Source organism: Balaenoptera physalus (assembly GCF_965194825.1).
Source record: "Balaenoptera physalus genome assembly, chromosome: 6".
Classification (NCBI taxonomy): domain Eukaryota; kingdom Metazoa; phylum Chordata; class Mammalia; order Artiodactyla; family Balaenopteridae; genus Balaenoptera; species Balaenoptera physalus.
Window position 1 is genome coordinate 118,403,493 of NC_138885.1, and position 17,748 is coordinate 118,421,240.

Sequence of the window (17,748 nt, forward strand, 5' to 3'; positions counted from 1 at the left end):
ATATAGAAATTTGATTTGAAGAGTTGGGATGGAATCCTCTCCCTTAGATGAGAGGGGTTACCTTAAGAAGTGAGGCATCTATTCCTAATGCCAGATGAAATGAGTTTTGGAGTTTGGAAGGTGGGGTTGCTGCCTAGCCTGAGGAGATACATCTAGGGATGTGGGCAGATCAGGGGAGTGAGTGCAGCAAATTGGGAACAACTACTTTGTGGGAACACAGGAGGGCTCAAGTAGTTGATTAAAGGGGATTACAAGGGGCCAGTTAGCCCGTGAGCCATAGAAATCCTGTATTTCCTGGAACCTGGTGATAGTGTTTTAGAAATGGCTCATAGTAGTAACCAACATCAAGCACTGCCACATTGGACACGAGCAGAGAGTCAAAGGGTGAAGCTGAGATGACCTTGTTGAGAGAGGGCAGTGGGAGGTGGACAAAACACTGATGCCCTGCGTTTGGAAGAGTCGGTTCCCACAGTGAGGAGATAAAGGGCCACCATCTGGGGAGCTAGAAGTAAAGGTCAGTAGAATTGAGAACGGTAAGATGAAGGAATAGATGTTGTAAGAAAAAGCTAGCAGAGTAATTTGAGGTCTTGAAGTAGAGATCGACATATTCTTGAGGACCTTAGGTTCTGAGGCTGTCACTGACTTTCTCTAATCACATTCAAATTATTTAGCTGCCCTCACAGCAGTTAAGTAATCACCTAACCTGTTCCTTTTTTTTTTTTTTTTTTTTTCTTTACAGAACATTCACCTCTTTTCATTTGACTCTGGATTTCTCTTAATTTCTATACTACTTCACTTTCCTGGTTCTTTCTGCATGTTAGCGATCCTAAACCATAAACTGGTATTCATAACATTTCTTTCACATGAAGTACATGTTATCTCATCTGCCAAACCCATTTAAAACGGACTAGTGGAAATTGCCTCAGAAGCCAAACAGATTGCACCTGTGTACAAGGGACCAGGTGTCTCTGAAGGGCTCCTAGATCTTCTGTATTCTTGCTGGCACGGTGTCAGGCTGGCCAGGCTGGTGAGTGGCTAACAGTTAAGATTTTAGGTGATCTAATCCTTAACTTGATAGATGCTGGGTGTAATCTACAGATTCTGCATAGAAATTAGCACTTACCCCTGGGAGAGCCCCTACCAGCTGTCAAGTGCTTTACCAAATAGCTCTATACTCAAGAATGCGGCTTCTGGGTGAGGGAACAGTCGTAGTCATTTTACATGTGGTTAGAGAGAAGTCTTGGGTGATGAAAGATTTTAGCTAACCTACACGCTATAGGTAAACATTTCCAAAAACATTGCATAACCTGAATACAGAGTGAATTGTTTTCCAGTAAATACTGGCTTCAGCATTTTTCAAAAGTCAAGGAATGGTATATTTTATAGAATGGGAAAACTAAGAAATGAAATTTGACCTGTTGTAAAACTAGGATTTAGTGCTGTTGAATTTCAAGAATGGGCATACAGGGTACATTAGGAGTAAATGTGAAAGCATAGGGTCATGATGGAATCTGATACAGGGTGGAAAAAATTTCTCTTAACCAGAAACACTGGGCCCTAAGAAGTTGTCTTAGGGTCAACCACATGAATTTAACATACAAAAATGGCAATTTAATTTGGTTCAAACATACATTTCAAACTTTTGTCTTTTCCTTGTAAAGAATAAAGTTCAGTTCACGGTATACCAGAGTTAAAATTGCACAGATGTCAGTATTCCAATAGAGAAAAATAATTTTTCTTAAAAAGCGAAAAAATAAAATTTGAGTTCAGGTAGTCAGATATTCTTTTATAGTCTTACTACTTTAGGGAACAAACCCTTCTTCGGTATAAAAATCTGGAAAAACATGCCATAGTTGCCACCCTATTAATAACTAGTTTCCATGCCCCATATTTGTTGGAGAACCTACTTTGTGATGTTTAAATTTTTACCTTAAGTTGCCTCAATTTCCCATTTATTAAAATGGCTGTATTGCCTCTAGAATTAAAGCTGAAGGGGAAAAGCAATTTTTAGCGATTCCCCTTATTCTACCAACTTGTTCTTGAAGCTACAGTCATGCCCAATGTTCCTACCCCCAATTTTTTTTTTTTCAAACCTTCGACCACTCGAGATATGTCAGCATTTCTGCTTAGTAACTGGCATATTACTACGCGGTGCAAACTATTGATATAAACAGTGACTTGTGATCGATTTTTTTTCCCTTCTGTACTAAATCAGATCATTTCTCCTCATCAGCAACTTAACAAGAACAAAGTTAAAGATGTGACCTTAGGAAGGTAACTAAGGTGGAGGAAATACTACGGCAATACTATCAGGACTGATGGAATATTGCTCAAGTGCAGTGGCTAGGGTCTAAAAGAAACTTGAGAGATCTGGTATATTTCCAACTGAATGTTAAGTGAAATAGCATGTTAAAGTCAAATTACGTGGCTTGTTTAAAAGTCACCCTCTTAACAGCAACCACAATTCTACTGCTTCCTGTTCTTCCATTTTCTTTCCTGTTCAATTGCTTGAAACCCTCAAACAACAAGTTCTGATTCTACAGTATTCCTGTAATTCCTTTCTCTGTGGATTTACCTACTTTTATCTTTCAATGTGCATTTCCATCTTGGCACCATAACAAACAATTCAAAAATGCCATCTAATGCATTATGCCACTGAGCACTGTAGCCAGTGATTTTAAGTGGACTAGATTATCTTCAGGTTGAAAAGAGCGTAAGCTGAAGAAATAAATGTCTACATCTTAACTAAAGGCAGGGGTCAAAACAACTTATGAATGGTTAGTTGGAAAATGCTTTAAGGCCCGACTATCAGAGCTGACTGAAAACATTTGAGTTAGGCAGAGTTGTAATGTTATGTGAACAGTGAGAAGTGTTACAAACACAGTAGCCATATATTTTAATTAAAACAGAGTTTATTAGCTTTTCTTTTAATATAAACATGAGGAAGAAAAACCACATAAGTTGTAGCATTCTTTTCAAAATAAAACTGCAATCAGTACTTGAATTTCCAAGCTCCAAACTCCATAAACAATATTTTTTGAGGTGGTAGATTGTAGTATTTTATATACCATAATTTATCATTTATGTCTCTGTCCCTTAAAAATGATGGAACCTGCAGCACTCAGTATAATGTGAAGCCTTGCTATAAAGAGAGAAAGTACTTCTGGCCCAGAAATGCTTTGTTTACAGGCAAAATTCCTAGGATTACATTTGAGAAGGTAGGAGGAGAAAGATTTCACATAGTTGAGAACACTTTTTTTTTTTTTTTTTTTTTTAATATTTCAAGTTTAGGTGACATCGTTACCAATCTCCAAAAAGACTGATTACTGGACCTCCCTGCCTTTTAAAGCCTGAGGTAAGGGTTCCTAAGGTTTATATGTTTCCTCTTACATAGAACTTGAAGTGAGACACCTACAGCCAGGTTAACACACAGGATAGAAAAGCTGTTTCGTATCACTTACTCTCCTGTCACTACTACTAGGGTCCAGTTCTTTTCAATTTATTACATGTGAATTAACACTGTTGTTCATAATTCCTTCACCAAATCTAGAAAAAAGAAACTTAGGTGATCAAGCAGGTAAGCAGCCCAGCCTTGCAAAGGACTATTTTAAAAAGAGGAGGGGAGGTATCCCCTCAAGTCTTAGTGCAATTTTAAGCTTTGATACTTGTAGAAGTATAAATGCCACAAACTTACGAAACATCATTTGAAAGTTTAATCGAATTTCTTCTAAACTCATTTAGTTTTGTAAATTTTAAACGTTAAGCGTTTATTGTTTTATTTTTTATTTTTTAAAATTTATGTATTTATTTATTTATGGCTGTGTTGGGTCTTCGTTTCTGTGCGAGGGCTTTCTCTAGTTGTGGCAAGCGGGGGCCACTCTTCATCGCGGTGCGCGGGCCTCTCATTATCGCGGCCTCTCTTGTTGCGGAGCACAGGCTCCAGACGCGCAGGCTCAGTAATTGTGGCTCACGGGCCTTCCCAAGCCAGGGCTCGAACCTGTGTCCCCAACAAGAGAGCCTGCGACAGTGAGAGGCCCGCGCACCGCGATGAAGAGTGGCCCCCGCTTGCCACAACTAGAGAAAGCCCTCACACAGAAACGACCCAACACGCCATTAAATAAATTAATTCATTTAAAAAAATAAAAAATAAAAAAATAAAAGCTTAATGTTTAAAATGTACAAAAGTAAATGAGTTTAGAAGAAATTCGATTAAAGTTTCAAGTGATGTTTTGCCAGTCTAGCATTTATACTTCTGCGACACTGTTCTGGAGTATCCAAGCACACTATATTAAAGCTTAAAATTGTTCTAAGACTTTTGGGACACCTTCTATTTCATCACCGGCTTGTTAATTACTGGACCACCATGTTGGCTGGAATTATGAAAATATCCTTTAACACAAGTACATAACAAAGAGGAAAATCATCACAAAATCAGAAGCACCATTATAGTTAACAAGAAATGCAGCACGGACCCAATAGAAGGAAATAACCTACTTTCTCTGTTTATGATCGCAAACATGCTAATATGCTAATAAGTACTGCCTGCAAAGAATTTGGATGACATGTGTTATTCAGCAGCTTTTTGGTTTAAATTGATTGCCAATAATGACTAGCAGCTTCAATGATATAGTAGGGAGGAAGAACCCTGCAAAACCTAACGATGCTACAACAGTCTGTTCCGAAGTTTGGCTTTATGAGTTGTTAGGAGTCCCATGTTTTTTTTTTGTTTTTTTTTTTGGGTTTTTTTTCTTTTTTGTTTTTTTTTGTTTTTTTTTCTTTTTTGTTTTTTTTTTGTTTTTTTGGTTTTTTTTCTTTTTTTGTTTTTTTACTTTTTTTTTTTTTTGGAGTCCCATTTTTTGATGGTAATACTGCACTGATTCTAAAGGAATATGCAGCAGTATGGGACAGTGAGGTAAGAAAAACATAGAAGTTATATAGCTAGTGTCTTTAAAGTCTAAAAATCTAAACTATTAATTAAAAAACCTCACATAGCTCACAGCTATCAGATATCTGTGCATGGATTGGGAGCAGATATCTGTGCGTGGATTGGGAGCTTTTAGCTTTGGAGTGGTTTTTGTAACTCTGTTTACAATAAAAAGGACAGAAGAGCGTGTTACATTGACGAGGTCCCGTTCTTTCCTATGAGCATAATCTTCGCTTGTCCATGAGTCTCTTGAATTCAATGTCTTTCTTTAAGGTGAAAATACTAACTTTGCTGGTTTCTGAGCAGGAGAGGTGATATTTCTCCAGTCTTTGTTTCGAGGGGTTTATGATGTTACAACCCCTCACTTCTCCCTTAAGAGAGGATGGCATTGGAGCGCCGAATACCAATGAAATGATCAGCGCTGAAAGACCTTCTCATAGCAGCTCTACACACGTCTTTGTATTTGTCGTCACACAATCTGGAAATGGCCTAGGAAAGTCAATCAGGTAGAACATAGGTATAATTAGGGGGGGAAAAAAATGTTCGGACCTTAGAAAAACAAAAAAAGCATCATTGATAAGCCACACATCTCCATTCGTTTAGATAGTTCATAGTTACTGCTACTTTGGATAGCTGATATCTACACTAACTGACAGTTCCCTAAGGTAATAACCTTTAAGGGCTATGATTAGATTGCTGGGGCAAGGGGTAACTTGCCCTAATAACTTAGAGTTACTTAAAAATTGGCTTCCTAATGATAGGCTCCTAATAGCAATATCATCTGTTACCTACACACGTGATCCTTAAACGTAATGGACATACACTTGGGCAAAATCAGTGTTTACTCAGCTATTCAACTTCTCTTCAGTTTTCATTAGTTATTACATACTCTAGGAAAATTTTAATCAGGTAGGTATGTGCTGAAGGTAGGAGAGGTCTAATGACAAGCGCTGAAAGGTGCTATTTCACTTGCACATAAATTATGGTAGAAAAACATCTTATTCTAAAGTACCACCAAGGTACCACAGAAAGTATCAATTTTAAATGTGTTCATTTCAGTTGTGAATTTTGCTGTATACCCACCAAAAATCATAAGCCATAAGTTTTACGTTGTTCCATGTACGTTACCATTTATATTAAAAACTCATGTACTTTCTACATCCAGTATCTGAATCCACATTATACCTTCCAAGTATAGGTCTCTCAGGTTAGCCACGGATGCTTTGTCTAATAAACTCATGGGACTGAACTGTGATACACACACACACACACACACACACACACACACACATACACACACACACACACACACACACGAACTGCAAGCTGAGTAAAAAACAGTTAAGAGGGAATTCCCTGGTGGCGCAGTGGTTAAGAATCCGCCTGCCAATGCAGGGGACACGGATTTGGGCCCTGGTCCGGGAAGATCCCACATGCCGAGGAGCAACTAAGCCCGTGCGCCACAACTACTGACCCTGCGCTCTAGAGCCCGTGCTCTGCAACAAGGGCAGCCACTGCAATGAGAAGCCTGCGCACCGCAATGAAGAGCAGCCCCCGCCCGCCGCAGCTAGAGAAAGCCCGCGTGCAGCAGCGAAGACCCAATGCAGCCATAAATAAATAAATACATTTATTTATTTATTAAAAATATCAAGACAGTAGAAATAGTCCAAAACATCAATTATTAAAAAAAAAACAGACAGTTAAGAGTGGTAAGTAGATTATGTAGGTACATCTGATTAGGGATACAATTTTAAGAAATTATTCATGTATGGTTATATGTAAGTGTAGAGGTTCAAATGGAAAACCATTAAGAACAGATTAAATATGATTGAAAGTATTCTGAATTATGGTTACAGAAGAGACAATTTTTTTTTTTTATAATGTGGGATCCCTGTATAAACCATAAAAGACACAGGAAATATGATGCCAACGGGTCAATAAGCTCTTCAAACTGTTAACAGCTTTCCATTTTCCTAATCACTGCTTAATATAATTTAGCTACAGGTGTGGCTTCGGTGGCTGACAGAAAACCCCAGTTAGTGATTTCACAGCCTTACCTCTAAGTTCTGTGCTCTTTCTTTGCTAAGAGGAGTGAATAGAACATTCAGGTTGTTGTCATCTGCTAAGGAGCGAAGGTCAAAGTAGTATTTGGCATACACACTGAAAGGAACATTAATATTAAACTGAAGTAGCTCCACGAAGTGCCTTTCCATCTCATTCCTGGGGGAGGAGGAGAAGACAAAACCAACACAGGACAATTTTAGTCAACTGGGCTATCTTCAAAAATACCATTCTGAGCTACTAGGATGGCTCTAAATACTGTTTTGAAACCAATAATGGCTACCCAGCTGGATTAATACCCTAATGTGCAAACAAGGTACAGCTATTTGTGGTCCTTTCTGCGTCCCAGCACTTTGAGTCTGGGACAAGGGGGAAGAGGTCACGGCCCTCTTATGCACTCATGCTGCTGACTCAGGGGCTCATTCTTCAGAGTTCCATTAGTGCAGCTGTACGATTCATGCTCCACACTCACTCACGAGGCCCCGCTCTAGTGATCAGTTGAAAGGAATGATGTATGCTGTTTATTAGCTCTGAAGAACTTGCAGACATTTTCACCGGGCTGATGACAGGAAGGGGCTTACTGAAGTAGAGACGAGCCAACAAAAGGAGTGGGCACATCACCACGGCAACAAATGGATCCATCGAGAGCCACTGCTATTATCTCTGAGGGGGGAAAACTCTTGAGGCAACAAGGATTCATCTCAAGTAAATAAATAAATAAGCTACATTCGATGGGAAAGGGAATCCCCCCACCCCCACCCCCACCCCGTGCATGGGGCTGTGTCAAAGGGCATAATGCAAGTTTCTGTTCACCTTAAAACCTTACTAGGGTGAGTTGTCGTCACCATGACAGGACAGGATGCACTTTTTAAGCTTAGGAAGGCAGTAAGATTATGTCTCAGCTAGACTAAACCCACTTTACGATACGACCTCTGATAGAGCAGTTGTTGCCCCCGGTGTTAGGAGAGCAGCCCAGAATGTTCAGACCTACCGCCCCTTGCCAGGACAGACTGCACACGCCCACAGAGGGCGAATTCAATGAAGTGGGAAAGTAGAGTGCTGGGAGCAGGCTTCTGCTATATGACCATATCCAGCCATTTGCTTGCCAAATGTTTAAGTAAATAAATATAAAGTTAGAGTAAATCTTACCACTTTTCACAGCAATCACTTTAGAGAGTTGATTAGATAAAAATGATAAATACCCAAACAAACATGCAAGTGGCTTATTTTACAATACATTTGGTTTCTTGGTTTTCAAGTGTTAATATTTTATCCATTGGATAAATCAACAAATGCTCCATGTTCTCCTGTATGGAGAGCAGAGTATGAGCAGAAATGAGGTTTCTCATTTGTTGAACTTTAAACCTAACTGAACCTACTTCCAAAATTAATTTCCTGTTCATACGGCCAGAAGTCTATAGAAATGTAAATCAGATAATGTTTTGATAATCAGCTAATCAGGACTTAATTTACTACAGGAATAAATGCACTTCACTATCCCTTTTATATTTTCTCCACTAATACATTTTAATTGTGTGGAAATACAGTACTTCATAGGATTAACATGTCTATTAATAGAGCTTTAATCACTGAAGAAAAGCATTATGCCTACAGAATATGCATCTTCTGTGTTTTTTGCTGTTTGTAAATGGCTAGGTGGCTGAAGAGCCTACCACTTACAGGCGCAGCAAACTGTCTGAACAGCAGCTGCTCAGTTTAACTTACTCTTTTGAAGGGAAATATATATTTAACAAGACACAGAGATGTTAGAAAGTTTTAAGGAAAAGCTGATAGACAGCAATTTTTCAATTCAGACTCAAAATGAGACCATTACAAATAGTAGTCAACAGCAGAGGGATGAAACAAATGTGTATTAAACACTTTGTTGTAATGCTTTCCAACTCCCAAAGATCATAAACAAAAGCAGCCTATTATAAACATAACTCCTGGTGATTCTCCGTTCTACACAGAAAAGCGTTGTTTAGAATTAGTTTCTTCATAGCTGGACAGTGCCGCCAATGCTCCTGGGCTCAATGTCTATGAACACCCACACGTTTCCCTGCATGTTCTCGGATGTTGTACCTGGAACCAGAGCCCCAGTCAGCTCAGCTGCAGATTCTGAGAAAATTTCAGCTGCCATCATGGCAGGGATGGTGTTCACGATTACAAATTTTCCTTCCTTCAAGGGACCAGTTCAAAGACTGATGATAGTGTTGGTCAACGTCACTTTAGTTTCTGCAACTTCCAAAAGTACTTCTATTCATTTCAAATTCATTATCTGCTGTTCCACTGTTTGCTAAGATTGCTACCAGCAATATCACCACGACCACCTGGTTTACATGATCACCAAAGTGGGCATTTTCACCAAAAGCCACTTTGACAGCTACTGACAGTCACTGGTCCCTTCTCTTAGTCACAGCTTTCCTCGCTTCAGCTGTAAATATGCACTTTGGTAATTGTGAATTATCTAGGGTAAGGGGCAAAGGTAACAAAAACAAACTCTTGCCCCTGCCTGCCATCTTGATCGGCCTCTGCTGTCCAATATAATCAAGAGGTGTCCTTTCACATTTTCCTGAATGCCACCCACAAAGACAGGTTCACTGTCAAGCGGGCACTTCGAGAGTCTGCTGGAATTACCTCTCTGGCTCATCCTGCTTCCCACCCTTGGGGCCCTTCACCAGAGCCAGATTGGAAGCCTGGCGTTTCATGCCAATGTGAGCGTGCCATCTGTGAGGAGAACCTGCCTAGTTAACTCAAGGCCCCACAAAGTGCCGCTGTGTTTGCTGAGTGCCCTGGGTGAGGCCCCAGGGATGCTTCCCGGACGACCTGAGAGGTAGGTGTTTCCTAGCTCAGCAGACTTTAGGGGAGGAGACAGGAACACAGGGATCTGAAACCTTTATATGTGGCTACCTGTACATCATAGTTTCTGTAACAACAGAACCTCAGATAAAAAGGAGAAAAAGACCAGCAAAAGCAAATACACAATGTGTGACTCAGGTTGAAATTATAACCTGTCAGTAGTCTAGAGGCCCTAAGACCTTAACAGTGGCCACTTGCTTCAAAGACCAGGCATGTGCCCCTTAAAAATGGACTGGACCTGGTAGACAGCTTTAAGAAAGCTGTCAAGTTACTTACTGTACCATGTTGCTCTGGTAGTGAGCTTGTAAAATGTTTGGCAAAAACCACCAGAAAAATAATTTCAATTTCTCAAGCAGAATATTACAACAATAACACATCAAGACCTACCAATGAATGAGGGGAAATACAAATTGTTATACTACAGCTAGATAGAAAGAAGGCTGTAATTTTATGTCTATTTCAGCTCTCTGCACAAGGTAACCTTTCTTAAAATGTAACATTTCTTAAAAATGTAAACTTTATGAGAGCAAATGAGGTATTGGAAAATGGTTAGAAAGTTCACGGTAACCTTACAAACTCACATGTCCTCAACTGTAACGTCCTTGAGGATCTGGCAGTCGTCCACATTCCATACAGCCCGATCGTCCCAAAACTCGGAGGCAAGAAGAATGGCTCCCAAAACAATTCTTTTCCAGTTAGTGGGGCAAATGTCGATCTCAGCATAAGTTAAAAGCCTTTCTAAGTAAACCTGCAAAAGTAGAGCACTGATCTTTGATTTTCGTTCAGTTTAAGTGCTGTGATAAGAATTGTTAGGAATGACAGATTTCATCTCTTTTTGACACCCCTTTTATTCCTAGGTTCTACAAAGACTTTGCTCAGCCAAGCCAAGGCCAGAGGCCAGGTCACAGTTGTAAGTCAGATATTTCTGTGAGTCTGATATTTCTACTCTGCCCGTGTGAATTTCCAACCCAATTTTGGTCACAGGAATGAAAGGACATCTCAGCAAAGGGCATTCTAAAGACACGCATTGTATTATTACCTTCCCACTTGTCAAGGGCAGCACATACAGCCCAGTGTCGACTTCAACTGTTCAGTAAATGCTTGAGTGCCTATCACGTGCAATGTTAACTACAAGACTGGTGGTGGTTGCATGGCGATTTTACATAACGCTTGAGTGTGTAAAATTCTGGTAAGACTGAGCACATCTTTACCTTCTCTTCAGAGTCAGTCACCAGTCCTTTTGTGGCATGAACTTGAAGATAAAAACTGGTGGTCAAGAGAGCCTCCCAGTGGCTGCTGCGTGGCACAGCAGGACAGGCAGTACAAAGGGGCTTTACAACTGTCAAGTATTCCCATATTTTAGTGCCTTTTGAAGGAACACACATGCATACAAAGGGTAGTCCTTTTCATAGCCCCAATTTTTCACATCTCCATTATCATTTCATTATTCATTTCTGTCTTACATAATCTGCAGCTTAGTCAATTCTTTTGGTTTTAAGGTGGGAAGACCTGCCTGTGTCTGTATCCCTGGGGCTCCTCTAAACCTGCCGGTTTGTGAGATGATTTCACGGTTTCTTTTACATGTATCAAATGTCTACCCTACAAAGAACTGGATGGAGTTAACAGCTGAGCAAAGATTAGAGAGGTAAGCTGTGATTTGTTGTTACCTCTGTAGAAGAGTGTATATGCCATTTGACAAAAAGAAAAATGTCCAGTTTGAAAGAGTCTGTTTACTCTCTGAAGGGTTATCAGATTGACAGCTCAGATTCGCCCATGCCCTCCAAACTCTACTGTGTTTTCAAACATGGGTATTGAGATTATATGTTCTTAGTGAAATTCGGCTCCCATTCCCCAAAGAACTCAGCACTCTCTAGTACCCTAAGAACGACTCTCCCCGCAAGGTTCAACTCTCTACTTTATGGGACTCATCAGAGGCACTGAAACGACACTGGCAATCTCTCAACTTCCTCTCACCTTTGTACTGGCAAACTTGGTACACGTGCTGATATTCATTTATCCCACTTGCCCTCCTGTCTCGGAGGAAGCGAGATTTCTTTCTTTTCACTGAAGCTAACTCTCCTATGAATGAAGTTGATCCCACCTCACTTCTGCAGAGCACTGTGCCCACAGTTAGTCTCCTTTTGAACAACTTCTCCCTGTCAGAGGCTTCCTCCAGTGTGAATGCTTCCATGTCCCCAGCCTGTCCCCCACTGCCCCTAGACGGCGTCCTCAGGCCTGAGGCCAGCTCCTCATCTCCCATCCTCTCCTTAACCCACTTCAGTCAGCCTCCTGCTGCTACCACTCTACAGAGACTACTCTTGCCGTGGTCACCGGTGCCTTCACACAAACAACCCAGAGCTCTTCGTCCCAGAGCTCCACTCCCCAGGCCTTCCCTCATAAATGAAAGAGCACTGCCACACGCCCAGTCGCTGAGACCAAAAACCTGCACTTGAGTGTATCCTGCTCCAATCTGTTAGGACTTCTTGCTATCTCTACCTTCACTGGTACCCTGACCGCTTTTCTGTCTGTCACTTCTGACTTGTATCGCTGCCACTGCCTAACTTCTCTGCCTCCCAACAGACTACAGTCTGTTCTCCCCAAAGCAGCCAGGAGAGCCTCTTAAATTAAGAGTACTTTATGCGCCTGCTCCAGATCTGCCAGAGGCTTCCCATCAAACAAATACCTTCTTCCCGTGGCCTGCAAGTTACGAGGCCCTGTGCGGTACGGCCTTGTCCTTCCGTGACCTCATCACCTATGCTCTTTCCCTCATTCCCCGCTCGGATCACAATGGCCACCTTGCTTTTCCTTGAACACACAGAACAAGTTCCTGTCTCAGAGCCTTGCACTTGTCCCCTCTGCCCGTAATGCCAGCGTACCTGATCTTCCTCAGTTCAGCCAGGTCCTGGGTTCAAACATTACCTCTTTAAAGAGGCTCTTCCTGAGCTTTCTAGTAAGCCCCTCTAATCACTTTATCCCTTTACCTTGCTTTCTCTTCATGGTTTTTACCACCACTTGAAATAGTCATCTTTTAAAAAACACTCATTAAAAAAAAACACTTATACTTTGCTATACACCTGAAACTAACACAACACTGTAAATCAACTGTACTCCGATAAAAAAAAAAAAAAAAAAAATTTACGTCTTCCACACTTGCTCCATAAAGGCGAGAACTTTATTTATCCAACTTGTTCTCTCCTCCACCCCCCACATGTAGAAAAGTGACACAGAGTAGGTATTCAGTGACATGGTATTTATGACATGAGCAACTTCTTGGTAGCATTTAGCGTTTGGACCATACTCTCCTTCTTGAACCTCTCCTGGTGTCTCTTAGGGTTCTCTGCTGGGTTTCCTACCACTGTAGCCACTCCTCTGGGGATCTGTCCCTTAAGTGCTGACAGTCCCTAGTAGGATCTATCTTCTACCCACTTTTTATTTTACATACTTTCTCTGCATTTGAACAGCTACACTTAATTCCCTCCCTCTAGCTCAGATTCATGCTCCAATCCCATATATTCAAATGATTACTAGACACTGCCATTCTGCTGTCTCGCAGGTACATCAAGCTTAACTTGGCTACAAAGAAATGCCCCTCTTCCAACCCAAATACTCTCCTTCCTGCATTTCCTAGCTCTCCATATGCAAGCACCATTCCTGCCTCTCTCAAGCATGTGCTAAGCACTCCAAGTGGCCTGTAGCGCCAAGAAAAGGCCTGTGTCTGATCCAGTACCCACTGAGGGGTCTCTTTTCAAAAGGACAAGCCTCCTGTCCTAAATTCTGCCTTGATAGGAGCAGGCAGTGAGTGGCCTAAGTATTCCTTCCCTGCAGACCACGCAGCTGACTTTCCCCCCTACAGGTTTGCTATAGGGAGGAGTAAAACAATCCCAACTACCTCTCACTTGAATATGATTTATTATTCAAATGATAAAATCTTACCATAGGAATTAGGAATGGATGACAAAAAGGTCCTTACACAGCTGTAGCTTAGCAGGCTAACTAGAGTAAAGCCTTCTGAAGTCCTACTGGCACCCTAGTCCTGGGCAACTTCACATGCAGGCAATAAGAGGACAGCAGGGATGGTTAACACCATTATCCATTATCCAAGGAACAGAGAACTGAGGGCAGTAGTTCTCAGTCAGGACACACATCAGAACTGCCTAGGCAGTGCAGTCTGGGACTCAGCTTCAAACTGCCCGGAACCTGTTTCTGCCTGTGGACCAGAGCGCTCAGTGATTGCCCCGCCCCACCACCACCACACGCGTCGTCTGTGTGTGCGTGTGTGCACTGTGCGTGCGTGTGTCCCCTCAGGTGTGGAAGGAGAAACCAGAAATCTCTCCTGCTGCCTTTAATAGCAATTGTTTTCTGATGAGAAAAGCAATGGCAACGTTTTAAATCATAATGATGATTAAAGCTCAAATGTGTATACTTTACTTTCTTTTGATAGGTTTCTCTTAATAAAGTTCTAATGATCGTTTCAGGAACCTACTTTCATTTGGGAAAAACAGGACCATACCATGTGTACAAGACAGAAATTTCTACAGATGCTTTATGAAAGAAAAAATATCTTACCAAAGTTACTACTGCACCTTCAGCAGTTAGCTGTGCGGCACTAGAAAGAGTATGAACAAATCCGTAAATGAATTTGTGTTCAGGATCATGCTCGAAGTATTCCTCTGGAATCTTTTCTCGCTGAAGGGAGAAAAAATGCAATTTAAGTATCCACGGAAGAAAAATACTTAAAAGTACCCTTAAGATAGCAGTCTTCACACTTGGGCCCACGTGCCCCTTAAAATAATTCTGATTGGGTGACATGTCTTGTAGTCTTTTAAATCTAAACAATGGGATCCTAAAATACCACAGTGATCCAGTACTCACCACCATTCATTAAAGAAAAATACAGGCACAACCGCAGAAAATTTATGTATTTCCACGTTCCTCCCCACAGAATTCTAACCAAATGTAAACTATTGGGTTGGCCAAAAAGTTCATTTGGTTTTAAGTAAAAATAAAAGACACAGTTTTCATTTTCACCAAGCATTTTATTGAACAATATATTCACTAACCAAACAAACTTTTTGGCCAACCCAATACTTTTAGGCTCAAAAGTCTTGCTGATCACCATATGTCATACTTTTCTGTAGTCAACTTTGAAAACACATTTCCAGTGTCCTGTAACCATAAGGCTCTAAGAATGTGCTGTCCTGTACAGCAGTCGCCAGCCACGTGTGGCCACAGAGCACCCGGAGAAGTGAATTTTAAAACTTTGTCATTTTAATTCGTTTAAAATGTAAACAGTTTTCTAATTTTCTTCTTAGAGGCCTTATCATATTAGGTTTATTTACAAATATTTATATTGTTTGATGCTATGGAACATCATCCTTTAAAAAGATACATTTTCTGTTACTTGGGTATGTTTACTTACCTGCTCACTATTCACACAAAGTGCAACTCGGTTCATATCCATCAACCCCTTATACAACACGCCTTCGGGAAAATGACTAGACACAACATGGCGTGGGGAAGAAGACTTAAAGGAAGATGAATTTGACTTCGAGCTGGAGGAAGTAATTTTCTTCTAGTAATTAATTTCAAAGCAAATCAGCATGAAATAAACACAACTGTATAAGAGAAAAATACCACTTCAATAAAACTGACACTTACTGTGAGTGGATGTAATCTCTCATCAAAAATATCCAAGGATCTATCTGCAACTCTATAAAATAAGAATGTGCATTTAAAAAATTAATTCAGGACTTACTATCTTAGTAAAATATCGGCTAGGAGTAGAGAGAGGGGTAGAGGAAGCTTAACCTTCAACGAAGCAAACAGTTTTATAAATTCTTCTCCTGGATTCCACCCTTAGAAAGGTTTCCTGACCTATTTTTACTCAGCACATCAAGTTCTGTGAAACCTTTTCTACAACAACCAGCCAGAGTTGCCTCTATAAGCACTGACCCTCCCTAACAGGCAATGCTAGTAAACCAATATATTTTCACCCCTCTAACCTCACACTGGAATATGCAAGAACATTTTATGAAGCAGTGGTGGTGGGCAATAAATTCTTCTCACTTCAATCAATGTGAATATGAGATTCATGGTTTTTTCCCGTTTTTTTCTCTTTAGTTCTTTATATCCTTATTGTGTATTTCTTCTTGTCTCTTTTAAATAGTTTGAGTTAAAAATGTAATTGTCTTTTTATTTTAAAAGAAACCAGGCTTTTTAATTTAAAATTTCACCACACTAATACACTGCGCTCATTTGAACAGCGGTTCTCTAAATGTGGTCTGCAGGCCTCTGGGATTCTCCCCTATCCCCTCCTTCAGGAGGCCCAAGAGGTCAAAACTGCTTTTATAAGAATACTAAGACACTACCTGCCCTTCACATTGTGTGACATTTGCTATGGATGTATAAAAGCAAAAGTGGGTAAAACTGCTGGTTTCTGAGCATGAATCAAGGCAGTGGTACCAAACTGAATTAGAAGTCATTCAATTATTCACTGCCACTTGCAGTTAAAAAATCTGCTTGAAGAACATCCTTGATAAAAGAGTAAAAATTAATAGTGTTCTTAAACCTTGGTCCTTCTTTTTAATATTCTGAATAAGTGGAAAGTATGCATTAAGCACTTTTACATACTGAAATATGGCTGTGTTAAGGAAAAGCACTTGTGACTTGGCGGTAAGTCATTTTTTTCATAGAACACCATCTTTATTTGAAACACTTTTTTCATCGAACACCATCGTTATTTGAATGTACAACTGACACAGTCATTCTTTCAAAAATGAACAAAGTGAGCCTGTCACTTCAAGGAAAATAACTCTAAAGTTATTTGTTGCCAATGATAAAATTCAAGCCATCAAGCTAAAAATATCAGGAGTTTTGGAAAACTTCTACCTTCGATTGTGAACTTGACAACTTCTCAACACTTAAAAGACTTTTCTGGTAAGACTGGTGGTGATACTAACAAAAGTGAGTTTTTGACACTGTCTAAAGAAATGTGAACCAATACTTTCCAAATGACCAATGTATAATATTATAAAGTCAGGTACAGGTAAAAAGATCTACTCAGTATGCATGACAGATCAATGGGTATTAATTTAACATAGTATTTATTACAAGTTCATTGATATGATTTAGAATTCCATTTTAACTAATTTAAGAAACTAGCACATGCAGACTTTTGGTACAGTATCAAAGAATATACCAAATTATCTGAAGGCTTTAAAAATACATCTTTTTCCAACTATATATCTGCAAGCGGCTGGATCTTCTTCATATTGTTTCTTCAAAACAAATGACTGAAGACAGAAGAGATATGAGAATCAGCTGTCTTCTATTGAGGAGATACTTTTCTCTCAATATTTTTTGTTGTGGAAAATAGTTATTTTTCATTAAAAAAAATGATTTATGTTGAACACTGGGGTTCCCAATCAGGGGTGATTTCGTCCCCCAGGGGACTTCTGGCCATGGCTGGAGACAGTTTTGGTTGTCGTAATGTGGAGGGAAGAAGGTGCTACTGGCATCTAGTGAGTAGAGGCCAAGGGTGCTGCTATATATCCTATAACACACAGGACGACACCCCACAACAAAGCATTATCTAGCTCAAAATTTCAGTAGTGCTAAGGCACACCCTGTTTTAATATACAATGAATTTAATTTTTTAAATTCTCAATTTCAATTTCTAATACAGTAAATTATCAATATAACCCATATAAACAAATACTCTTTGGGATGCTCAGTAACCTAAGAATTAAGGGTCCTAAGAGAAAAATAAATGATTCACTTCTATATTGTAATAAAAGCACTCTAATAATAAAAGCTTATGCCAGTAACATCTATAGTTATTACCTAACACTAAACTTGATACCTTGTAAATTAATTAGCTGGAATAACAAGATAGGTTTCAAAAG

At 40.0% G+C, this 17,748-nt stretch overlaps 1 protein-coding gene across 1 annotated transcript in view; it reads right to left on the reverse strand.

Annotated features, from left to right (window-relative positions):
- Positions 1-4,993: 4,993 nt before the first annotated feature.
- Positions 4,994-17,748, reverse strand: part of LOC309662263 (cyclin-Y-like protein 1) — a gene marked incomplete at its 5' end in the record, with an annotated part of 84,168 nt that continues 71,413 nt past the window's right edge. The window contains 5 exons of the mRNA XM_082464722.1: positions 4,994-5,413; positions 6,982-7,144; positions 10,426-10,592; positions 14,411-14,530; positions 15,503-15,554. Coding sequence (XP_082320848.1) covers positions 5,297-5,413; positions 6,982-7,144; positions 10,426-10,592; positions 14,411-14,530; positions 15,503-15,554 — 619 coding nt within the window. The 3' untranslated portion in view covers positions 4,994-5,296. The remainder of the gene's footprint in view (positions 5,414-6,981; positions 7,145-10,425; positions 10,593-14,410; positions 14,531-15,502; positions 15,555-17,748) is intronic.